This window comes from Lutra lutra, chromosome 7 (genome assembly GCF_902655055.1).
Source record: "Lutra lutra chromosome 7, mLutLut1.2, whole genome shotgun sequence".
Taxonomy (NCBI): domain Eukaryota; kingdom Metazoa; phylum Chordata; class Mammalia; order Carnivora; family Mustelidae; genus Lutra; species Lutra lutra.
Window position 1 is genome coordinate 28,804,721 of NC_062284.1, and position 27,085 is coordinate 28,831,805.

General features: G+C 35.6%; 1 protein-coding gene across 1 annotated transcript in view; it reads right to left on the reverse strand.

The window, feature by feature from the left end:
- SCAPER (S-phase cyclin A associated protein in the ER) overlaps positions 1 to 27,085 on the reverse strand; it is a 478,259-nt gene that overhangs the window by 437,780 nt on the left and 13,394 nt on the right. Inside the window, 4 exon segments of the mRNA XM_047736200.1 lie at positions 1,635 to 1,832; positions 10,049 to 10,119; positions 14,800 to 14,917; positions 22,734 to 22,800. Of these exon segments, the coding sequence (XP_047592156.1) occupies positions 1,635 to 1,832; positions 10,049 to 10,119; positions 14,800 to 14,917; positions 22,734 to 22,739 (393 nt within the window). The 5' untranslated portion in view covers positions 22,740 to 22,800.

Sequence of the window (27,085 nt, forward strand, 5' to 3'; positions counted from 1 at the left end):
TTTAAATTCTTCTTTAATTTCCTGCTTGATCCATTCATTCTTTAGTAGGATGCTCTTTAGCCTCCATATATTTGAGTTATTTCCAAAATTCCTCTTGTGACTGAGTTCCAGTTTCAAAGCTTTGTGGTCTGAAAATATGTGGGGAATGATCCCAATCTTTTGGTACCAGTTGAGACCTGATTTGCGATGTAGTATGTGATCTATTCTGGACAATGTTCCATGTGCACTCAAGAAGAATGTGTATTCTGTTACTTTAGGATGGAATGCTCTGAATGTATCTGTGAAGTCCATCTGGTCCAGTGTGTCATTCAAAGCCCTTGTTACCTTGGTGATCATCTGCTTAGATGATCTATCTACTGCACTAAGTGGTATGTTAAAGTCCCCTACTATAATTGTATCATTATCGATGTGCTTAATTATGTCATTAATTGGTTTATATAATTCACTGCTCCTATGTTAGGGGCATAAATATTTACAACTGTTAGATCTTCTTGTTGGATAGACCCTTTAATTATATAATAGTGTCCTTCCTCATCTCCTATTGGTCTTTGGTTTAAAATCTAATTTGTCTGATATAAGGATTGCCACCCTAGTTTTCAATATTACTTGTGACAACCAAACTAAATTTGGAGGATTTCAATTACTGTTCATTCTGAAACCTGCATCTGATGAACCATATTTTTAGGCTATTCTAAGCTGTTTCCAATTTTGGAGGAAACACAGCTGCTGTTTCAACATGTAACTTTTCTTTGACCCTTCATATATTTCATAGGTTAAATAATGAATGCCAGGGTTTTCAATCCTGTTCACTGTAGAAACACAAGCTAACTGTGTAATATGTCTATGATGGTAAATCACTCTAGTTTTTATCAAAATAATTTCATTCAGCATAAAGTAATATAGTATATAGTTTCTATTTTCTAAAAGACTGGGCTTTTTAGTGAATTTTCACAGACAGATGCACTATGTATCTAATATCCTATTACAAACACAAGGTTATATGAAATTAGAAAATACACCTTACAATGACATCCCAATCCCACCCAGGATTGTTTATGGTTAGACATCAATCTCACTTTTCCCTAACCAGAGTGAATTAGAAGAATGATAAGTATCTCAGCAGAAAGGAAGCAATGTCCAATTAAAGACATTAAACATGAAACCAAAGAATGTGAAAATCTCACTAGTGCCACCTACAGTACTGGACAATGCAGATAAGAGAGATCTTTAAAATAATTTTGTGTGTCATGGTTATGTGTGTGCATATCCGTCTTTTATGATTTCTTGCCCAGGACTATGTACCAAATCTTGCTTTCTACCAAATCTTACACAGAACATTACATAATTAGATAACGCAAAACGCAAGAGTACTCAAAAAATCAAAACCAAAAAAACCTGAAGCACTCATAGAAGGAGGGTAGAACAGTGGTTGCAAGGAATGGGGAAAATAGATGTTGGTCAAAGGGTACAAACTTTCAGTTGTAAGATGAGTAAGTTCTAGGGATCTAATGCACAGCATTGTGACTACACTGAATAATATAGTATTACATATTGAGTTAAATGATATGGTCAGGTTAATAAAAATTGGAGAATTTAGCTTCAAATGGATTACAAAGTCTCAAAGCAAACCTTACCTTACATTCTACCACACTCTGATCTGATTCACAAGTTTCATAGATTTCATCTACTGCTCGACGAAGATTGTCAAAAAGAAATGCCCAGTATCTAGCTCTTAGGTCAATTTTCCGAGGATGCCTTGTTTTAGTGGGACTTTTATCAAAGTGTTTATCTCCAGTTGTAGATGATGTTATTTTACAGTCTACCGCAGCATTCTGGTGAAATAAAACAAAACATAAAAAAATATTTCTTAAAAGCCTCCAGGGATTTGATCTTTGTATAAAACACATTTTTCAAAGTAAATACTTAAAAATGGACATTCTTCTTTTTAACTTACATCACACTGAATTTATCAAAACAAAGCTTCTCATCTTAAAAGCAGGTTTGTAAGGTCATTTTTTTAGTTCAGACATGTCTTCCTGAAGATTAGCATGGCTTCAACAGTGAACAGACCCTTAGTCAAAAAAGAAACACTAAAGGACCCACTCTTTCCTCAGTTGCACAGGCAAACTTTGAAAATAAAGATTACATTCTATAGTTTTACAGATTGTACCACAGAATCATTCCACCAAAAAGCATGTAGTTTACATAAAGACTGAAATTCAAAATGCAAACCTGAAGCTTCTGACTAGAAGTCCAAAAGAGTTGCTTATCTCTCTTTGGCTACTTAAGCTAAAGAATAAATAAATACTAACCCTCTACTACAATTAGAGCAACAAACAATCCCAGGTTTCTTTGGGTTGTTTTGTATGTGTGTGTATCATTCCTGTTTGCTTGTTTTTCTTTTTCACAGGAGAGCCCCAGAGTGGAGAGTATCTGAATACAGGCTAATGTCCTCCTGCTTTGTTTTAGGCTTTGGCCTTCAATATAAGTGATTCCTAAACTTCATCTATCTTTTATAGCCAATTGTTGATTTATATTGAATGTATATCACCAAAAAGGAAGCACACATAACACATGTATACACAGGGACATACACGCTAGAGAGGCTAAAATGGAGTTACTTGTCCTCCCTCCACAGTCCCCCATCCAGACAGAGTTGCCAGATTTCACAAATGAAAATTAGCAAATATTTTATAGGATAGCCATGGTCCAGGCACAAATTCTCAATACTCAAGCAATAAAATTTAAAGTAATGTCAACAATCCATAAAACCATTGCCTCAATTGCTCTCCAAGTTCTTTACAGCCCTAGTATAAATAATTTTATTATAATGGCAAATATCCCCTCCTTGCATTAAACCAAATTCAAAATCCCATTCAGCCAGCATCTGTCCTGAAGTAAAGCTTAATTCTGTCCACTCTCCTGATAACTCTGACAACTGACCATTTATACAGGATTATAGAACATAAATCAACTTCACATAATTTCTAAGCTCCTTCACACAAACTTTAAAGTAGGTATTATTAGCTCCACTTTACAGTTTAGAAAACAGGCTCCAAGGCTAATAACTCATTTGTCAAAGATCATCTAGCCACAGAAGACCATCTTCCCATTAGAGCTCTACAATAACACTGGCGGCTTACCAGTATACCGCCTCAGGCCTGTGCTGCCAGTGCTTGGCCAGATATTCCAGACTATCTCATTTCTCTTGCTGTACACCATCCAAAGTTAAAATTAACTTGAGAAGTTTCCCAATTTTACCTTCTTCATGATCAGCAAAGGGCTAGTAACTTCCCGTGAATTTAGCCTCTAATCTTATGGAATTCTTAAAGTACTCTCACTCAGTTTCACCCACCTACGTATTTACCTTATCATGCATCAAATATTTTTACCAACCTTTCTTACAATGTAAAATAGGCACCACTGCATCCAGGTTAAAATGTTTCTATTCTCTGTGATTGCTCTAGGTGAAGCTTTTACAAAGAAAGATGCCAGTAAGACAAAAACTACAGTTACATAATTCCATCTGAAAGGCAATGTGCTACACAAATTTGATACTTAACTTTGCCAAAATGATAGCACTTTATACTTGCATGCTTACTCATATTTTATGAAGGAATTCTGAATACATTATCTCATTTAATCATTACAACAAACTGAAAACAGGACAAATATTATTATTCCCATTTGTAAATAACAAAACTGAGGCTCAGAAAGAATGAATTTCTTTGCAAGTCAAAAGGTTGAGTGGTGGAACTGGGACTAGAACCTAGTCTTTCAACTTTTCCCATGTTCATAAAGCATTTTACATAGCACCAAGCACACAATTAGTACCCAAATAATATTAGGTATGATTATAGTGGGAAAGATAAAGAGAAGAAATATGCTCAGGAAAAAAATGTGAATAAACTAATGGCAAAATTGTCAAATCTGTGAAAGAGTAGACTGGCAAATCAAATTGTAGAGGTTAAGTCAGTATAGAGTTCCAAAGTATAGGGCTCTTACCACTGATAAAAACAATAGCAGTGATAATAGTAATTGCAGCAGCATCTCACATGCATGGCACACTTGCCAGGTGCCATGTGCTAAGTGTTTTCCATACAGCTGTACTTGATTTAAACTTTGAAGCAATTTTGTATCATAGGTAACATTAGCATCTCCTTTTTACAGGACAGAAAACTGAGGCTTAGCTAAATTAAGTAATGAGCCCCAGGTCTCACACTAAGTGATAAAGCCAAAAATCAGGTAACTATCCTATAATACAGCTTACTACTACTTCCAAGATACTAAAGAAGACAAAGCAATCTAAATTTGTGGGGAAAATTAGACACAACTGAATTCCATGATGTTATATTGTTTTAATCAATGACTTTTGAGAGAAAGAGAAAAAGTAAAGGGAAAGTGGAAGGAAGAAATTGAGATTTCTGACTCGTCTCTGTCAGAAGGGCTCACTGACTCCTCTGAGAATCTAAAAATGTTTATGGACCTATTGCAGAAAAATGCATGGGCACATAAAGTCAAACATGCATTTTCTTGACGTACCAACACTGACACATCATAATCATCCAAAGTTCAGAGTTTACCTTACAGTTTACTCTTGGTGTTGTTCATTTTATGGGTTTGGACAAATGTATAATGACACGTATCCATCATTACAGTATCACACATAGTATTGTCATTGTACTAAGAATCTTCTGTGCTCTGCCTATTTCCCTCTCCCTACCCCTACCTCCGACCCTCTGGCACCACTGACCTTTTTATTGTCTCCATAGTTTTGCCTTTCCAGAATGCTGTATATTTGGAAACAGTATATAGCATTTTGAGGTTGGCTTTCTTCACTTAATATAATGCATTTAAGGTTTCTCTATGTTTTTTTATAGCTTGATAGCTCATTTCTTTTTAGCAATGAAGAACAGTCCATTGTCTGGATGTACTGCAGTTTATGTATCATATTCACCTACTGAAGGACATCTTGGTTGCTTCCAAGTTTTGACAATTATGAATAAAGCAGCTATAAATATCCATGTGCAGGTTTTCGTGAGGATGTAAGTTTTCAACTCCTTTGTGTAAATACCAAGGAGCATGACTGCTGGATTATATGGTCTCCCATCCAAGTACTAACCAGGCCCGACCCCGCTTAGCTTCCGAGATCAGACGAGATCGGGCACGTTCAGGGTGGTATGGCCGTAGACGACTGCTGGATTATATGGTAAGCATATGTTTAGTTTTATAAGACTCTATAAACTGGCAATTTATAAACTGCCAAGTGGCTGTACCATTGTGCATTCTCACCAGCAATGAATTAGAGTTCCCGTGGCTTCACATCCTTACCAGCAATTGGTGTTGTCAGTATTCCTAATTTTGGCTATTCTTATGAATATGTAGTAATATCTCATTGTTACTTTAATTTGCATTTCTGATGCCATATGATATGGAGCATCTTTTCATATGTTTATTTGCCATCTATCTATCCTCTCTAGTGAGGCATCGGTTAAGGACTTTGGCCTGTTTTTTAATCAGGTTGCTTGTTTTTTTATTATTATTTTAATTCTAGTACAGTTAACATACAGTATCAAATCACTATATAGTATACCTAAAACTAACATAACACTGTAACTTATTGTTGAATTTTAAGAGTTCTTTGTATATTTTGGATAACAATCCCTCATCAGGTATGTCTTTTGCAAGTATTTTCTCCCAGTCTGTGGCCTGTCTTCTCATTCTTTTGATACCATCTTTTGTAAAGCAGAGTTTTTAATTTTAATGAAATCTAACTTACCAATGATTTCTTCCATGGATCACTACTTTCGTATTATATCTAAAAAGTCATCACCATACCCAAGGTCATTTAGGTTTTCTATGTTATCATCAGAAATGTCAGAGTTTTTGCTTTCACATTTAAGTCTACGATCCACTTTTGAGTTTAATTTTGGGAAGGGTGTACGGTATCTGTCTAAATTCATTTTTTTGGTATATGGGATGTCCAGTTGTTCCAACACAATTTGTTGAAAAAATTACCTTTGCTCCATTGTATTGCCTTTGCTCCTCTGTCAGAGTAGTTGATTATTTATGTGGATCTATTTCTAGACTTTCTACTCTCTTCATTCATCTATTTATCTATTGTTCTGCCAATACCACATTGCCATAATTACTATAGCTTTACAGTAAGTCTAAAAGTTGGCTAGCATCAGTCCTCCAACTTTGTTCTTCAATATTTCATTGGCTATTCTGGGTCTTCTGCCTCTCCATATAGTTTAGAATCAGTCAATAGCTATACAATAACTTGTCAGAATTGTATTGAATCTACACATCAAGCTGGGAAGAAAGGACATCTTGACAATATTCAGTTTTCCTACATGAACATGGAACGCCCTTACATTTATTTAGTTCTTTGATTTCTTTCATCAGAGTCTTATAGTTTTTCTCATATAGATCTTTGCACATACATTGTTAGATTTATATCTAGGTATTTAATTCAAGGGAGTAGTAATGTAAATCATATTGTGTTTTTAATTTTGAGTTCCACTTGCTAAGCACTGATATACAGGAAAGCCACTGACTTCTGTGTATTAATCTTGTACCCTGCAACGTGCTATAACAGATTATTATTTCCAGCAGTTTTTTGTTGATTCTTTCAGATTTCTTATATAATCATATCTGCAAACAAAGACAGTTTTATTCCTTCCTTTCTGATCTATATACCTTTTCCTTCCTTTTCTTGTCTTTGCATTAGCTAGAACTTCCATTACAATGTTGAAAAACAGTCATGATAGGGGCATCCTTGCCTTATAACTGATCTTAGGGGGAAAGCTTCTCGTTTCTCACCATTAAGTACCACAGTAGCTGTAGGGTTTTTTGTACATTTTTTTAATCAAGTTGAGGAAGATTCCCTCTACTCGTAGTTTATTGATAGTTTGCATCATAAATGGGTGTCAAGTTTTGTCAAATGCTTTTACTGAACCTATTGAAGTGATAATGTGATTTTTCTTTTACTCTGTTGATGGACTAAAGACCAAATATGAAAACAAAAATTTAAAACTATCTAGAAGGACATTTTTATAATCTTAAAATAAGAGAGGCTTTCATAGATAAAAAGCACAACTCATGGATAAATTACGTAAAATTAAATTTATATACTTGGTCATGGTGTATCATTCTTTTCAAATATTGTGAGATACAATTTGCTAATATTCCTCTATTTGGAAATCATGGCTGCTTTTAGTTGATAGCCTTAAATTTTTATCATACACACTTATATTCATATTTTCCTAACAAAAACTTCTTCCCAAATAAGACAAGAATTTTATTACTCTAACTCCCTTCCAAAATCCCTACAATCCAGTCTTCATGTTAATATTGTCTAAAACTATAGTTCCACTTTTCTAAATCTAATCATGTGTTTTTTTTTTCAAACCATCAACAGGTAATGAGATTTACAAACACATTTTACAGATATCTATTTTAATTTAAGTTCAATTAGCCAACATATAGTATATTATTAGTTTCAGATATAGTGTTCAATAATTTATCAGTTGCATATAACACCCAGTGCTCATCATATCACATGCTACAGATACCTTTTTAACAAGTTCCTTCCCCCGGGTTACCTTTTCTTCCTGCTGAAGTTCATCTTTAGTAGTTCCTTCATTGAGGGTCAGTGGGTGGCAAACACTTAGTTTTTGTCTAAAATAACTAAAAATAGTTATATTTCATTCTTGCACTTGGCTGGGCACAGAATTATGAGTTAAAAGTAATTTTGTCAGGTCGCCTGGGTGGCTCAGTCGGTTATGCAGCTGCCTTCAGCTCAGGCCATGATCTCAGGGCCCTGGAATTGAGCCCCACATCGGGCTCCCTGCTCAGCAGGGAGTCTGCTTCTCCCTCTCCCTCTGTGCTCTCTCACTCTTAAATAAATAAAATTTAAAAAGCATTTTTTAAAGTAATTTTGTCTTGGGGCGCCTGGGTGGCTCAGTGGGTTGGGCCGCTGCCTTCGGCTCAGGTCATGATCCCAGGTCCTGGGTTCGAGCCCCACATCGGGCTTTCTGCTCAGCGGGGAGCCTGCTTCCTCCTCTCTCTCTGCCTGCCTCTCTGCCTACTTGTGATTTCTCTCTGTCAAATAAATAAATAAAATCTTAAAAAAAAAAAAATAAAATAAAGTAATTTTGTCTTATAACTTCGAATATATTGCTTCATTATCCTTTTGTTTATAACAAGGGTATTAATATATCATTCCTCTGTGGTTTTGTTTACTTCTTGGTATTTTTTGAAGATTTTTTTCCGTAATCTTAACATTCTTCAGACTCTTTAGAATGTAGCTAGGTATATAAATCTATTTTTACTTACCCTGCTCAGTTCCACGGTCATGCTCTGAAGCTCTTCAGAACTCAAGTGAGAAAATTTTTCAACATTATTTCTTCAAATATTCAATGCCCACTATTATTTACCCTCTATTTTTAAAAGTCCTATATGGCCTATACAAGAATTTCTCAATCTTAAATTCTCTTACTTATTTTCCATCTTGTTAGTTCTCTGCAATATGTTTTAAATTCTCCTCAGTAGTGTCTTCCAATTCACAAATTTTCTCTTTGTCCCATACAACATTTATTCCATTAATTATGGGTTTTTTAAATTTCATTGACAATACTTCCATTTATAAGATTTCTAACTGGCTCACTTTTTTCTATAAATGTTCAAAATTAATATCCATCTATTTTACTTCAGAATTTCTCCTTCTTGTTTATAGTTATTCTTTCCTTTGAGGAACTTAAGCTCATTTTTTTGAAAGTCTTCCTTAGGAAAATGGACTTTTTTCATTACCTCAAGAGTAAATTCTCTCACTCATAGAATGTGTTATCTATATTTTATAACATTATTTTCCTCACGTGCTTTGATATTTTACTTTGCATTTGAATTTCTTGTATTTTAGTTCTTCACTTTGCTCACCCTCATTCCATGTATCCTACTGTTACAGCGACCATCCTCCAGCCCACTGTGGTCCCACCTCCGCAGGTCTTTTACTGGGTACTTAACACTCTCACCTGTCAAGAATACTAGCAGAAGAACCAGTCATAAACCATGGGCCACTTCCTTTTACTGCTTCAGACATCAATTCATAGGGCACAACCCAGGCAGACTATAGCTTTTTTTACTCCTAGTGCAAACCCTGCATAAGCCCAAAACTTTATACCATGAGCCTGGATTTGTTTCCCCACCATAATCAGGGAATTTTAGCCTTCTTAATCCCTTAAAACTTGTCCATTAAGTTTGTGTCCCTAATTCCACTCACCTGTCAGTGTATTTGTTTTATTTCTTTTATCTTTTTAATGTAAAAAAATTTTTTATCATTGATAACATTGTAGGTGAGGAGTTGGGGATTATTTTATGAACTCACAATGACATGTTGATTAGAAATTCATGTTTTCCTTATGTGAAGTTTTGGGTCTGCATAATCATATTGATATATTTAATAACATCAAAACAAAATAATATATATGGAAAGTTCAGAGAAAGTACTATAAATTAAAAAGCCAATATTAATGTGCTAAAGAACACTTTTAAAATAGGCTTGTGCTCTCCAAAATTTTAATAAAGCAATTTGGAAATTTTTAGAGACAATACTTTTACTATTCTACCACCTAAAGACATCACTATACCAAGAAAGAAAATCATAAAAGAATTTACAAATATGGGATGTGTAGCAGAAGGCTTAAGAGCATAAACCAGAAATTAATGACCTGGATTCAAATCTTCGCTGTGCCACTCACTAGCAAGTTATATAACCTCTCCCTACCTGTGTCTCCTCACTTTTAGATAATCATTTAGATAATAATAATGCCTACGCTGAAGGGACTGTTACAAGAAACAAATAAATTAATATTTGTAAAGTATTTAGTACTAGCTAGGCACACGATACTGTATACACATTTGTTAAGTGAAGAATGTTACACTGGAATTTTATATGAAAACAAAATATACACTACTCAAATCCTGAAAAATTACATTTTCTCATTCAAATTAAAAGTCAGTAAGTAGAAAGTTGCATATGCTGTACCTGTTTAATATTTTTATGAGTTCCTTGAATTGTCCTCTTTGATTTTCCACCAGTTTGACATTTGGATTTCCCTTCAAGGCAAAAATAGACAAATATAAAGGTCAAAAAATGGGTAGTACAGGGGTGCATGGGTGGCTCAGTCGGTTCAGCAAATGCCTTCAGTTCAGGTCATGATCCCAGGGTCCCAGGATCAAGCCCCACATCAGGCTCCCTGCTCACCAGGGAGCCTGCTTCTCCCTCCCCCTCTCCTGCTCCCCCTGTTTGTATTCTCTCTCTTCCCCTCTTTCTCTCTATCTCCCTCTCTGTTAAATACATAAATAATTTTTTTTAATGGGTAGTACAAAATTGAACCATATAAGTCATTTGGGCATACTAATACATAATCTCCTTCCAGAGATCACAGAACAGTACAATCTATATGTGATCAATATGAACTACTGATAAAATAAAAAAACAAACTTCCATGTTCCCAGGGACTGATTTTATTGAATGGCTTTCTCAGAACAGGAAAAAATCAACCTCTTAAATAAGTCAGATATTCTGATAATTTAAAAACAAGGCCAAGTTACTTGATACTTCTCAACTCATAAACAGTTCTGGAAAATACTCTTTGAATTCAAATTTTATTTTAACAATAAAATTGAGAATACATTTTTTACCATTTAAAAACTCAGTATTTTGTTTTGACAAACTTATCTGATTTATGAAATTCACAGTTTAATTTGAAAAGAGAAGTTTTCAGTTCTTTGTATTTTTGCCATCAGATATATCTTTCTCACCCGCTCTTTTTTATAAGAAAGATACTAACTACTATTTCATAATCATTCTATTTTTGAGAGCAATTCAAAATAGAAATAAAATTCTATCTATAATGTACAACAGAATAATTTTCCTTTCAGCAAAATAATTTTGGGCCAGGACCTGTGAAGCAGTACAAATGAAGTGAGCCATAACACCTACTAACAATTTACCCACACATAAGTGGGCCTCCCTCAACTGTTCTACCAGGGATGAAAGCAGAACTCGACACTCAACTACACAGCCTTTATCCATCCTTTGATTATAGAGAACAATGTATGAGCAGGACTTTTAGAATATCCAGTAGAATAACCAGCTTAGAACAAGTATCAGAGAAAACAGAAATAAAACAACAGAAGAAAACTTACAAAAATTGAAAGATTATTCTCAGAAATATCTGAGTATGTATTATAGCTATAAATAAGAACAAGTTGCTTTTTTTAAAAAAAAGCAAAATAAAGACTTCCCTATTATTGGCAAAGTTTTAACAATATAAAATAATCCTTATCAGAAATTGTGAAATTGACATTCTTATTTTGTCATCATTTAGATATTCAGAAAGTTCTAATTCTATGGGTTCACAGTTCTATTCTTTTGCAACAAGCATAAATGAAGCTTTATAATTGTATTGGCCAATATTTTATGTACTTACATGCAAAATCAGGTTATATACAGATATGTGATTCATTATTGAATTTTCTTTCCCTCCTTGAATAGAAGCAATTTTAATAAATCTCAGATTATTTTTTGTTCTGATTAATCCATGCAAAGTGAAAAAATAAAATTTCATAAAATAATATGAATCATACACAGCAACCATAAGAAATTTTTAGGTTTGGGGCACCTGGGTGGCTCAGCGGGTTAATCCTCTGCTGTTGGCTTGGGTCATGATCCTGGGGTCCTGGGATCGAGCCCCACATTGGGCTCTCTGCTCAGTGGGGCGCCTGCTTCCCTCTCCCTCTCTGCCTGCCTCTCTGCCTACTTGTGACCTCTCTGTGTGTCAAATAAATAAATAAAATCTTAAAAAAAAAAAAAGAAATGTTTAGGTTTTATGTTATTTATTTTCAATAAAAATATTATTGGTTTTTTTTTAAACACATAATATATTTTTATCCCCAGGGGTACAGGTCTGTGAATTGCCAGGTTTACACATTTCACAGCACTCACCATAGCACATACCCTCCCCAATGTCCATAACCCCACCCCCGCTTTCCCAGCCCCCCTCCCCCATCAAAACTCCCCCTCAGTTTGTTTTGTGAGATTAAGAGTCACTATGTTATTATTTTTATAGTAAATAATGTTGATATATGTTTTTACCAAAGAAATGAAAGTAAGAGTAAGCTTCCTTATGAAAACTTCAGCTAGTACAGAGGTAAATTTAAGAAGACAAATTTAATTTCCCCCTCTATTTGGTAGTTTTTGATTCAAAGTAACGGCTCCTTAAAAATACCTAGGAAGGGGTGCCTGAGTGGCTAAGTTGGTTAAGCATCTGCCTTTACTCAGGACCATGATCCTAGAGCCCTGCCTTCCTGCACTGGGCTCCTTGCTCAGCAGGGAGTCTGCTTCTCCCTCTCCCCTGCTTGTGCTCTCTCCTGGTATCTCTCTCTTTCACAAGTAAATAAATAAAATCTTAAAAAAAAAAAAAAATCTGGAAGATTGACAAAGAAAAGCTACCGAGGGAGGACTGGTCTAAGCAGATATTTTAATATACTATAATGCCTCTATAATTAAAACGTGTCTTTCACACATGAATCAGATGAACAGCTCGGTGAAACAGAATGTAAGTACATAAGGAAATTCAATTTATGATACAGTGACATCTCAAAAAAGGGGGGCAAAGATAGACTTTACAGTAAGTGATGCTGGAGCAACTTGTAATCCCTACGGAAAAAGATAAAATTAGATCCATACCTCACACTATATATAAGAATAAACTACAAATGGATCATTGATACAAGTATAGAAAAATATAGAATAAAAATAAGTTTTTAAATAACAAGTATAAAAAATAAAATGTAAAAAATATGTAAAAGTAAAATAAATTTAAAAGAATAAACCATGGATGAACTCCTATATAGCTTGAAACATCTCCCTGGGTAAGGGTGATCTCAAAGAATATGTCAAAAGCAAACAGGAGTCAGCTTAACAGGTCTCCCACTCATCTAGACAAACCTAGAACTAAAGACTAGGTTTGAACAAAACTAAACTAAAACTAAAACTAAGACAAACCTAGAACTAAGCATCAAAATAGATAAATCAGAACTCATTAAATAAGAACCATGACTCCATACAAACTTAAATAAATGCAAAGTTACACATATACTACAAAAGGGAAAAGGGAAAGCTCTCTCTTACATTAGAATGTCAGCTAATAAAGAACACTGGGGTCAGCAAATCACCATTTGCAACCATCAGAGTAGTAACTTAATTAGCTAAGAATTATCAACAGAAGCTAAAAGTAGTGAGTAGACTACTTCAAGAGAAACAGGACATTTACATAGTCTCAAACTACCTTACCACAAATTACCTACTAATTATAAAGTTAATAGTTACTTTCCAGTGCAGAAACTCAGGAGATATCACCTTAGCCAAGTGATTAATGTTGACATGACTAGTAACGAAACAAAACCACTATCATGTGCCTCCTATGACCCACTGGAAAGGAAACAACATAATTTCTATAGAATCCCTCCAAAAATATATAACTGAATCTAAGCATGAAAAGATACCACACAAACCCAATATGAGGAATAGTCTACAAATCCTCAGAAAATTTCAAAGCGAGATCCTCTTTGGTATACCCCAACCTCCCGTTTTCTATCTCCCCATCCAATCTTCTAGTCCCCAGGATTTAGGCAGTGCTCACAATGATCCTACCCATGAAAGTAAAAGGACTAAAAAGGTATTTTTTCTAGTTCAAATAATAACAACTCAAGAAATATACTCTTTTTTTCCTAAAACATTAACCTGTAACTAATTGTGGTAAGTATAATAAATTTTTTAAAACCTGTTTATTTTTTATTTTTTTAAATTTATTTATTTGACAGAGAGAGATCACAAGCAGGCAGAGAGGCAGGCCAGAGAGAGAGGAGGAAGCAGGCTTCCCGCTGAGCAGAGAGCCCGATGCGGGGCTCAATCCCAGGACTCTGAGATCATGACCTGAGCCGAAAGCAGTGGCTTAACCCACTGAGCCACCCAGGCACCCCAAACCTGTTTATTTTTATTAGAATTTAATAAAAGAAAAAATCTCAATCTCCTATAAATTAAAAAAGAAAACTAATTTGCCAATCATAACAAACCTACCTTCGTTCCTATGTGAAACAGCAAAACTAACACTTTCATGAAACCATTTGTATATTAGCTAAGAAAAAAAGGCAATAAAGGGGCACCCGAGTGGCTCAGTCAGTTGATCATCCAACTCTTGATTTCAGCTCAAGTCATTATCTCAGGGTCATGAGATCGAGACCCATATGGGGCCTTCTCGCTCAACACGGGGTCTACTTGAGATTCTCACTCTCCTTCTCCCTCTTTCCCTCCCCCACTCATGCATGCTTCCTCTCTCTAATAAATAAATGAATAAAATCTTTTTTAAAAAAGCAGTAAAAAAAGGGCGCCTGGGTGGCTCAGTGGGTTAAGCCTCTGCCTTTGGCTCAGGTCATGATCCCAGGGTCCTGGGATCGAGCCCCGCATCGGGCTCTCTGCTCAGCGGGAAGCCTGCTTCCTCCTCTCTCTCTCTCTCTGGCCTGCCTCTCTGCCTACTTGTGATCTCTCTCTCTGTCAAATAAATAAATAAAATCTTTAAAAAAAAAGGCAATAAAAAAGTTATTTCTTATTTCATGTATGCTAATTTGCCCAACAGTTTAAATCATAAAGTTTTGGATCTATCTACTGTTTAAGACTAAATATACCCTCCTAAATTTACAACAAAAATGAAACAGTTTAAAAATACATACCATCATCATCTTTGCTTTCTAGAGGAACACTCCAAGCTATCAGGTTTCTTGCTGTACGACCCTCCTCTGCAACTATTCTCCTAACTTTGTCATGACTATTGGAGCGCTGGAATGAGGCCTATATACAGAAAATATATATTAGATTATTAGATTAGTCAACATATAAAATATATTTGGCTGACAAATTCATTGTTTCTCACATTTTCTCACAAAGGCAACACTTAAAACTAATTTAGGATTGAAAAGGTAGTTAAACAGAGAAAAGAAAGTTAAGTCACAGATCTTTTTATTTCTGAAAAGACTAGTTTTACAACTTTAAGAATAAACAAATTCTTTCAAGAATAAATACAATGTAAGGTTTGAACACGTGCCCTAAGAAGCACAATACTGCCTTGTACACATTTCAGCACCACCACTTACACAGCAACAGGTCTGATCCCCCGGATTTCAGTTCTACACACAGGTTCATTTTAGCCTTTCCCTTATTTGTAATTTCTTTCTCTGCCAGTCAGAAACCCGGTTCTCGTTACCTAAAATATATTTACTTATCTGTTCAGTTCTAATACATACATAGTTTCACAATTGCTAACCCACAGCATTTATTAACAAGATCATAACATTTCTATACAGTTCTTATCTTTAGCATTACAGTATCCAAAGTACTGGATTTTTTTTCCCAAAATGACTTAAGTTGGTTCTTCTCATCCTCACCCCTTTCAATGTGATTACATTATTTCCTTGTAAGATGTTACTCCTTCTGTTCCGTTTTCGGTTCTCCTCACTTACTGGTTGATTTTAAGTGCTTGTTTGTTGGGGAATATGTGAAAGAAAGCAACACATTATTCTCAGAGTAACTGACTGGCAAGGAGTATGACTTGAAGAGAAGGAAAAAAGGCACTACACTCTAGAGCATGGGTCAGCAAGCTTCCACAAAGGGCCAGATAACTTTTTATTTTAGGCTTTGCAGGCCATACAGTTTCTGTGACAACTAGTCAATCATGACTTTTTTGTGTGAAAGCAGCCAGAACTTAACTTTCACATCTTTAAAATAAATACCTGCCCCCACATTCCTTCATTCCTCTGACCTTATCCTGGATAGCCACAGGGCATCTACTTACCTAACTCATAAGTTTATGCTGAAACTCATTAATCTGTGACGACTATTCCAGCTCCACCCTGTGCAAAATTCTTGAATCACCTCTATTCCCATATTTTTCAATCAAGTTAACACTATAAGATCTCCTTTTTTTAGATTAAACACATCTCCCAGTGATTATTAGCTCTAACTTAGGTTAGCATCTATCATTTAAGTTACCAAAGCATTGTTTTAAGCAAGAAGTATCACTATTCCTTACAGGCCAGATGAACAAGTTTAAATAGGTGGCCTCCTTTTCAGCTCCTTCTCAGATAATTTCAGATAATTATGCAATCACATAAAATCTATAAAATTCATTATTCTATACATTATTCTCTAACTCCAGAGTCCTCATAAAGTGATGATTTTCTAGGAACTAAAGTGATCACAAGATAGCAATGATATAATAATGCTAGAACAGAAAACTTGAAATCTAATATTCTTCGCTTCTATAAACGTTTCAATTCTACCATAAATTTTGCAAAGTCGGGTTTTTTTAAAGATTTTTATTTATTTGAGAGAGAGAGAGAGCATGAGCATGCATGCGCACAAGCCAGGGGATGGGGTGCAGAGAGAGAAGCAGAGGGAGAAGCAGAGTCCCTGCTGGGGAGGGAGCCCCACATGGGAGTCCATCCCAGGACCTAAGATCATGACCTGAGCTGAAAGGCAGACATCTAACCAACTGAGCCATCCAGCCACCCAAAAGTTAGTTCTTTTATATTCAATACACATACACAAATTCAAAGAAAAAGCTATCACCAACTCATGACTTTAATTCTTAATTCTAATACTTCACATGTAAAAACGTTGTAACATTCACCTTACTACAGTATCTGACTGAAAACCATTTTTCCATAAAATCACAGGTGCATTCTGTAATATATTCTAACTGAACTCTTTTCAATAAACTGACAAATACTAGTCATTTTTAATAACCCTGGTGTTATAAAGATGTCAGTAATAAATTAAATACAATAGTTTAAGCATTTTAATCTAAGCATCAGGGTTTGCTATTCAATAAATGACTCTGAAATACTTTATAACATTACAGATATTTCAAACAGAATTTTCATCTAGGTTCTTCCAAGAGACTTAAACAAAATACATTATTTGCATCCCAAAGTCATAGTGTGCCACCTAGTGCCATAAGGAGATTTTGCAGAGGCTTGTTCAAATACTAAACGTTTCAATAAAAAGCATAACTATCAGTCTTAAGTTAAAGTTTTTATGTTTAACACTTAAAGAATTTGTGATTTAAGTGCATAATTTCTGAGACTTGCTCCTAGATTGGGAAAAAAAAATTTTTTTTGACCTATTTGCTAAGGCTAAGAAAATCTAAATAATTTCTACTTTAAGCAACTTTGTTCATAATCCCAAACTGGTTTCAAGCACTATTTATTAAATTTTTGTTTGTACCCCCATTAAAATTACTACTACTCACAGTTCTTCAAAATACACCTATAATACTACTTGCTCATAAAACTGATTTCCCTTTTTTTTTTAAATGGTTTTTCAACTTTCTAAATAACTAAGCAAAGACTCTTTCTTTTAAATTCCCACTAATAAAGCTCTTCATATTTTTAAGTAGTTCAAAGACAAAATTACCAGTCACTGAACACCAGGAGTACATTAAAATTCTAAGAGTGGGAGCACTTATACATACTTTTAACAAACCACAAACTTACCTGAGAAACTGAGTAACTGGGACAATTTCCCTAACATAGGATGTGGAGTGGAATTCTGTACAGTAACCTACAATAACTTTGTCAGATCTTACTGATGTTTGACATCTTTCTAAAGGTAAAGTCAAGTCCTAGATGAACTAAGGCTGTCCAGACTATCACAGAGGACAAAAATAAACTTCAACCTTGTATGAGCTACTCTGTTTTGAGATCTCTGTTAGAACAGATACCGAATCTTACTAATTCTATGTCCTAAATATATTTTGAAACTGTAAATCCACTAATACCCTAATCTGAACCATCATCATGTCAAACATATATTATTCTAACAGCTTCTGTGACAGAGACAATAATTTGTTCACCAAAACCACTCCATTTTTGTCCTGCTACAAAGCTAGATAATATTTACTGGGCTCTTGCAGCTAGATGGCCATATGACTAAATTCTGCACTCTAAAATATAGGCAAAAATAAGATAAGCCATTTGCAGGCCTGGCTTATAAAGAAAATCTCATGCATCATCATTTATATTCTATCTTTTCTCCCATACTGGCCAGATGCAGAGGATCCAAACACAGAACTCTCTAGAAAATGAGTAAAAACAAAAACAAAAAAAGAATTGGTTCCTGAATTACAATGTGAAAGGCTGAATACTGCATACATGCACTGAACTATTATATGAATAATAAACTTCCCTTCTGCTTATAAAGGGCTAGGTAATTCAGACCAACCATGCACTTGAGAAAAACTGTAAGAGCTAAAGAAAATTTGTTTTAAAAATCTATTTAAGGGCGCCTGGGTGGCTCAGTGGGTTAAGCCGCTGCCTTCGGCTCAGGTCATGATCCCAGGTCCTGGGTTCGAGCCCCACATCGGGCTTTCTGCTCAGCAGGAAGCCTGCTTCCTCCTCTCTCTCTGCCTGCCTCTCTGCCTACTTGTGATTTCTCTCTGTCAAATAAATAAATAAAATCTTTAAAAAAAAAAATAAAAAAAAATAAAAATCTATTTAAAGCACCAGAAAAAAGTGAAGGAAGCAAGCAATTATAGGGCAAGATCAGGGAACATAAGAAATTTAAAGAGGTGAGTCCAGCAATCAGGGCTGCTTTTGCCCCAGAGGCACCTGGCAATTCCAACAGATACAGCCAAGACAGAAAAATTGAGCAGGGTTTGATAGACTTGCAAAAGTACAGAAACTAAATCTGTCCAGGGCCACCCAGGCATTAGGTTGAAACCTGGAAGTTTCATCCCAAGAATAAGGGTAAACTAGAAATAGATAAGCCCTCACAAAAAAACAGAGCCAATTTTGAATCATTTCAATATCTGGCAGGATTAAACTATGACTGCCAGTGTTCCTAGCCATTGTCACCTCCCACTCATGCTCTCCCTCTTTCAAGTAAATTAAAACAGAAAATCCTTTTTTTAAAAAAGAAGTCAGGTAGAGAAGGAAAATACCATATGATTTCATCATATTTGGAATTTAAGAAATGAAACAAATGGGTAAAAACAAAAGAAAAAACTGAGTAATAAATGGAATTGCTGAATCACTATATTATGCACCTGGAACTAATATAATGCTATATAATAACTATGTTGGAATTAAACTAAATTTAAAAAAAGAATAGTAGCTTTATTAATATTGAACAAAGCAGACTTTAAGGCAAGGATTACTGCTAGAGATAGAATGTATTTCATAAGTGTAAAAGGTTCATCAACCAGTGAATTATAATAATTCTAAATGTGCATCTAATAACATCTAAGGAAAAACTGAAATAGGAAAAAAGCATCATGGAAGATTTTAACATACCTCTTTAAGAAGCTGGCAGAATAAGTAGACAAAAACAGTTAAGTAACAATACAGAAGACTTGAACAACATAATTAACAAACTTGACATATTTGACATATCCAGAACCCAACATTCAACACTGGTAGAATATACATTCTTTTCAAGTGTATGCTATTTTCCAGACTGTCGATACCGTGGGTCATAAAGCAGGCCTCACTAAACTTCAAAGAATAGAAAGTACCTAAGAGAGATAACCAGAAAAATCCTTGTATGTTTGAAAATTAAGCATTACATTTCTAAATAACTTACAGATCAAAGAAGTCATATCGGAAATTTTAAAATATTTTCAACTGAATCATAATAAAAATATGACACATCAGTACTTATACAGCAGCCAAAGCCATCCTTAAAGGAAAATGTATAGCCATAAAAATGACATAATGACAAAAAGCTAAAAATCAATGATCAGAGTCTCTATTTCAAGAAGCTAGAAAGAATAGCATATTAATTCCAAAAAAAGAAGGAAGTAATAAGCAGCAAAAATCAATAAAATACAAGACAAACATATGATAGTGAAAAACTTGGGACGCCTGGGTGGCTCAGCTGGTTGGACAACTGCCTTCGGCTCAGGTCATGATCCTGGAGTTCCGGGATCGAGTCCCGCATCGGGCTCCCAGCTCCAAGGGGAGTCTGCTTCTCCCTCTGACCTTCTCCTTGCTGATGCTCTCTCTCACTGTCTCTCTCTCAAATAAATAAATAAAATCTTAAAAAAAAAAAAAAAACTAATAACAAAACCTAAAATGGGTTATTTGAAAACACTAACAAAAGAATAACCAATATGAGGAATAAAAAAGGAACACCACTACAGATTCTAAAACCTCCAGGCTTTACAAAGATAAAAGGATATTATAACTAACATACAACTTATAATATTTGATATTGAAATATTGATACTGAAATATTGTTGACTTAAAAAATATAATCTACCAAATCTTGACATAAAAGGAATCTGAACATTTATTAAAGAAACTGAATCCCACAAAAAGAAAATTCAGAACCAGATGGGTTTCACGGATGAATTCTCCAAACCATAGTAACAAAAAATTACACCAAATTCTTCTAGAAAATAAAATAAAAGGAACACAGCTCATTTTATGAGACCTACATAACCTTAGTATCAGAACCTAAGAGGATAAAATAAGCAAAGTTAACCACCAGTTCAAACTATTTCAGGAGTAAAAATGTGAAAAAAACAAACACACATTTGTAAATCGAATCCAGGTAAGATATCACAAGTTGAGTTTATTTCAAGTGCAAGGCTGGTTTAATATTTTTAAATCAGTTAATGTAATTTACCAAATAAGCAGAATAAAGGAATAAAGCCTTATGCTCATCTCAACAGATGAAAAAAAGCATGTAATAAAAATTTCACAAACTACAACAAATACCATATTTAATGATATAATGTTGACAGAGACAAGGATGCCCACCATCACCACTTTCATTCAACACTGTACTGAAGGCCCTAGCCTGCGCAATTAGGTGAGAAAAACAGGGAAACAGTGAAAGCACCAAATGAGCCTGACTCAGTTTGTTACACCAGAAAGTATAGAAATGCTCAAAGAATAATAGGGACATACCACAAGAGCCAGGTTGAAGGAGCTTCCACCGGCTAAATCTGGGACAATTTGAGCATCAAAATAATAACAATAACAGATTACAACACCAAATAAAATTTAAAAATCCAAGAATCTAGATACACAGACAGTTGGGGAGAATGTAAATGTTTTCCTCACAGAACTTTAATAAATGTTACCATCAATGAGTGCTAAAACTAGCAGGTGAATGTTTGATGAGGTACCGCATACATACACAACCTCAAAGTCTCTCTCAACAAACTACTTATTAATTTCAAAAGAGAAAACACAAACTTTAAACAGAAAAACCAATACTCTATATTAACCAACTGATCAAAGATAACATGACCTAAAACAGAACAAATTGACCATCACCAATCATGTGATACTCTGCCAAAAAATACAAAATCCAACTCCACGGGCACCTGGGTGGCTCAGTTAGCCAACTCTTGATCTCAGCTCAGGGCTTGATCTCAGGGTCGTGAGTTCAAACCCCGTGTTGGGCTCCTCACTGGGTATGGAGCCTACTTAAAAAAAAAGTCTGACTCTAACCAATTACGGATCACAAAGAGAAACTTAACATAATGGCAACAAAACAGATGGCTGAAACAAGGGAAGAAAGCAATCAAATCCTTGGTGACACTGTTGAGCACATGCTACTGAAAGCACACTAACATAGTGTTCCTTCTAGCCCAACTAAAACCTACTGGTCTTTCAAGTCTCAACTTAAAAAGTAACTCTCTCAAAATGAAGTCTTTTAAACCCCAGACTTAGCCAGGACCACTTTTATATGCTCAAACCAATCTGTACTCTTTTGCAGTACAACTCACAATTACATTTTAAATCATTTAATTACGTATTTACCATCTATCTTCCCCCATGAACGATGAATAATTGGCATGATAAAGAAATCATGAATGACTAAAGTATATCATGAATAAATGAACAACATCATTGGGAAATGAGGTATTCAACATAAATCCATAACTAAAGTTTGCCCTGCTAAGCACAAATTTTTTCCATTTTACCATTTTGGATAAAAATCTCTGAATCATACTTCCCTGACTTTTAAGTGGAAGCTACTAAAGGAACTTCCTCTTTTCTTGGTACTTCTGGGTTATCACTATGAACAACTTTTTATGATATTATAATATGCCTCAGGAGCTGTAGAAGTACAGAGGATGGTACCTGTAAGATAAATGGGCCCAGACCAAAGTGTTTTTTAGACCTTTTAAGTTCTTTACTTCCTGATGATTGGGCAGAACACAAAAGCTTAATTTTCAATTATTTTCTCTTCTGATCCAGGTATCAGCTTTCAATTCTTACTTGTTAGAATTACAGGAATGTTACTACTATGGTTCTGAATAGGAAGTTCAAGAATTCTACAAGCACAGTGAATAGACTTTCACTGTATGAATTATCTGTTATGGATGATCACAGGCATTTTTAAATTACTCTTGGGTTTTTGGCCACCTTCCTTAAAGTCACGGTTGGCAGACTAGCAGTGCTTTACTACACTTTGCCCATTAGAGTTGTTTAAAAACAAGACAAATCAATAGGAAATACTATGAAGCAGTAAAAGAAAATGAAGATCTCTGATGCTATAGGGTATGCTGCAAAGATACTAAATGAAAAAGAGATGTAAGGAAAGGAGGACAAAAAAAACTAAGGTTAGTGTTTAAGGTAGATCGATCACTTACCATCATTCTTTAATTCCCTTGTATGCCAAGAAGTTCATTTAGCACATAAACCCCTGGGGTGTGACTCCTACAATAAAATATATATATATATATATATACTCTTAGTCATAACATTGTCAAAAATGTTTATACTTAAAAAGATCAAGTCTCATCACCACAAGTTTGTCATCATATTAAACAACAACAACAACAACAAAAAATTGCTCCTGTATACTGCCTATTTGGATATAATATAGCAAATTTTAAATATTCTATACTGAATAATACCTTAATGCTCTCTCTCCCAAAATTTTTTAAGTTAAATAGAAGAAAATCACTGTTAATTACATGAATAGTCTGTGAGATCTCAATGCAGACTTTTTTTTTACTACCATCTATATAGTGCACACAACACACATACAGTATATCCTTCACAAATACGTGCTTAATTGAAACAAGTTTCATAATGTTTATCCCTATCGTGTGAGATGCATTCTGATATATCTTTCTGTTTTTCAAATGCTGCTTTCATTAAATTGATTTAAGACCCACTAATGAATGACTACTAGTATACAAAACATTATAACCTCTTTCTAGGAACTTTCGAAAACTGAGATTTTATCAGAATATTTTAATTACTATTACAAAAGCCTCCACATAGAACAGATCTTACTTTTCAGGATATCAACATAAGGTAGCCAAACCTTTATTCAAAGAAACCCAAAGCAGAAACCTAGATAGAACACAAAGCGCCAGAGATATTGCTATAAAGAATGGCCTGACCCTATAATGAATGAAGAAAAGCAGCAGTTAGAACCTAGGTGCTTCTAGGATGAGAGCCTAGTGAATTTCCATTGCTAAGTGAATTTAATCCTTTTAAAATGCAGCACCTCAAATGAAAACAAATGTCTACATAAAAACTTATTCCCAAGTATTCATAGCAGCATTATACATAATGGCCAAAAGTGGAAACAACCCAAATGTCCATCAAATTATGGATAATTAAAATCTGGTATATCCATACAATGGATTAATATTGGGCCATAGAAAGGAATAAGGTACTTATACATGATACAACATGGAGGCACCTTAAAAACATTATGCTTAAAAAAAAAAAAAAGATTATGCTAAGTGAAAGAAGCCAGTCACAAAAGACAGTATATTATATAATTTATAGGTAATGCCCAGAATAGGCAAATCCATAGAGTCAGAAAATAGATTATTGGCTGTCTAGGGTTAGGGAGTTGGAGAAAAATGGGAATGACTGCTAATGAGGATAGAGATTCTTTTGGGGATGATGAAATGTTCTAAAATTCATTATGGTGATGGTTGCACAACTCTGTAAATATGCTAAAAACCTTTTTTTTAAATGCCTGAATTGCAGGCACCTGGGTAGCTCAGTCAGCTAAGTGTCTGCCTTGGGCACAAGTCATGATCTCGAATTGAGTCCCATGTCGGGCTCCCTGCTCAGCGGGGAGCCTGCTTCTCCCTCTCCCTCTCCAGCTCCCCCTACTTGTGCTCTTGAGTGCTCTCTCTCTCTCCCCCTACCTCCCTCTGTCAAATGAATAAATAAATAAATAAATCTAAAAAAATTTTTAATGGCGAAATTGTATGGTGTATGAACTATATCTCAATTAACTGTTCTGTTTTTACATGCAGTGGCTCTGTTCACAACTCTCCAATTCCTCTCCATCTCGGAGTAAAAGCCAAATCCTGACAGTAGCCTACCATACTCATACCACTCTAACCACACCTCAACTCCTCTCCTCTTTGGTGTTGATTCTACTCCAGCCACACTGGCTTCTTTATGTTCCCCAAAATCCCAGACACACACCTGCCTCAGGGCTTTATGCTTATTGGATACTTATTTGCAACACTCAAGATTTACTCCCTTCGCTCACATGTCACTTCCTCAGTGAGGCCTTCTCAAACACTCTATTATTGAAACCCATTCAAGGGTGCCTGGCTGGCTCAGTCAGCAGAGCATGCAACTCTTGATCTCAGGGTTGTTGAGTTTGAACCCCACGTTGGGTGTAAAGATTACTTTAAAAAGGTAAAATGGGGGAGGAGTCAAGATGGCAGAGGAGTAGCAAGCTGAGATGACATCAGGTAGCAGGAGTTCAGCTAGATAGTTATCAAACTGTCCCAAACACCTACAAATCCAACAGGAGATCAAAGAGAAGGAGAACAGCAATTCTAGAAAAAGAAAATCAACCACTTTCTGAAAGGTAGGACCTGTGGAGAAGTGAATCCGAAGAGTCAGGAAGATAGACTGCAGGGTGAGGGGCCAGCTCCAGTCAAGCAGCGGAGCAACGGACCACAAAATCAGAACTTTTAGAAGTCTGCTCCACTGAGGGACTTCACTCCAGAGGCTAAGCGGGGGTGAAGCCCTCGCAGGGACAGCGTGGTCTCAGGTCCCGCGGGGTCACAGAAGGATCAGGGGTGTCTGAGGGTAGCAGAGCTCACAGGTATTAGAGCAGGGAAGCCGGCTACAGAGACAGAGCCAAGGAGTGAGCTCTCAGCTCAGGGTTACCTTAAACTGTGATCTGCAGCACAATGCAGAACCCTCTTTGAGCAGGGACCCCACAAGTGGCAGACCTGGGGAGAGCCACCGGAAGAGCAGAGCGACAGGAATCTGCTGGGTTTGAAGACTCCAAATGGGGCTGTGTGTCAGAGACAGAAACACTCGGTCACAGGCCGATTGAGCTGGGAGCATGGCCGGAGACCAGGGAGATGGGAGTGATTGAGCGCTTTTCTCCGAGGGTGCACTGAGGAGAGGGCCCTGAGCTCTCGGCTCCTCTGGGCCAGAGATTGGGAGGCCGCCATTTTCCTTCCCATCCTCCAAAGCTCTACAGAAAGCGTTCAAGGGAACAAAAGTTCCCGAGAGCAAACCAAGCAGATTACTTAGCCCAGCCCCTGGCAAGGGCAGTGCAATTCCACCTCAGGCAAAAACACTTGAAAATCACTACAACAGGCCCCTCCCCAGAAGATCAACAAGAAATCCAGCCAAGACCAAGCTCACTGATCAAGGAAAACAGTAGAATTCCAGAGGAGGGGAAAGCAAAGCATGGAATTCATGGCTTTCTCCCCATGATTCTTTAGTCTTGCAAAGTTAATTAAATTTTTTAATTTTATTTTTTTCTTATTCTAATTTTTTTTAGCTTTTACTCTTTCCTCTTTTAACATTTTTTAACTAGCTTATCTTAACAATACCTTTCTTTAAAAAAAATCTTTTTGAACCTTTATTATTATAGTCATATTTTATCATTCATTGAATCTAACTTTATCTTTTGTATACACATAGGGTTTTTTCTTCTAAAAATTTTTGGGACACAACTTCTTCTAACAGATCAAAATATGCCCTAAATCTAGCACAGGTTTGTTCTAGTCTCCAGCCTGAGCAAATTTTCTCCACTTTCTTTTTCTTTCTCGTCCCAACCAACTTATCTTATCAACTCCTTTTTAGAATTTTTTAAAAATTTTTATCTTTACAGTCATACTCTATCCCTTCATCGTGTTTACCCTTATTTGTGTGTGTGTGTGTGTGTGTGTGTGTGTGTGTTTCTTTCTTTAAAATTTTGGGAGGTAGTTTCTTCTAAAAGACCAAAATACTCCCAAAATCAAGCAGGTGTCTCTGTTCTATTCACTGGTCTAATATGTATATATATACCTTTTTTATTTTCTTTTTAAACTTCTTTTTATCCCCTTTCTTCTCCCCACGATTTGGCATCTCTTCTGATTTGGTTAATGCACATTTTTTCTGGGGCCTTTGCCACCCTTTTAGTATTTTATTCTCTTGTTCATATATTCTTATCTGGATAAAATGACAAGACGGAAAAACTCAACACAAAAAGAAGAACAAGAGGCAGTAGTGAATGCTAGGGACCTAATTAATACGGACATTGGTAATATGTCAGATCTAGAGTTCAGAATGATGATTCTCAAGGCGCTAGATGGGCTCAAAAAAGGCATGGAAGATATTAGAGAAAACCTGTCCAGAAAAATAAAAGCCCTTTCTGGAGAAATAAAAGAACTAAAATCTAGCCAAGCTGAAATTTAAAAAGCTATTAATGAGGTGCAACCAAAAATGGAGGCTCTTACTGCTAGGATATATGAGTCAGAAGAGATAACTAATGATATAGAAGACCAAATGGTGGAGAATAAAGAAGCTGAGCGAAAGAGAGGCAAACAACTACTGGACCACAAGGGGAAAATTAGAGCGGTAAGTGATACTGTAAGATGAAATGATATTAGAATAATTGGGATTCTAGAAGAAGAGAGAGGGGGGCAGATGGTATATTGGAGTGAATTACTGTAGAGAATCTCCCTAATATGGCAAAGGGAACAAGCATCAAAATCCAGGAGATGCAAAG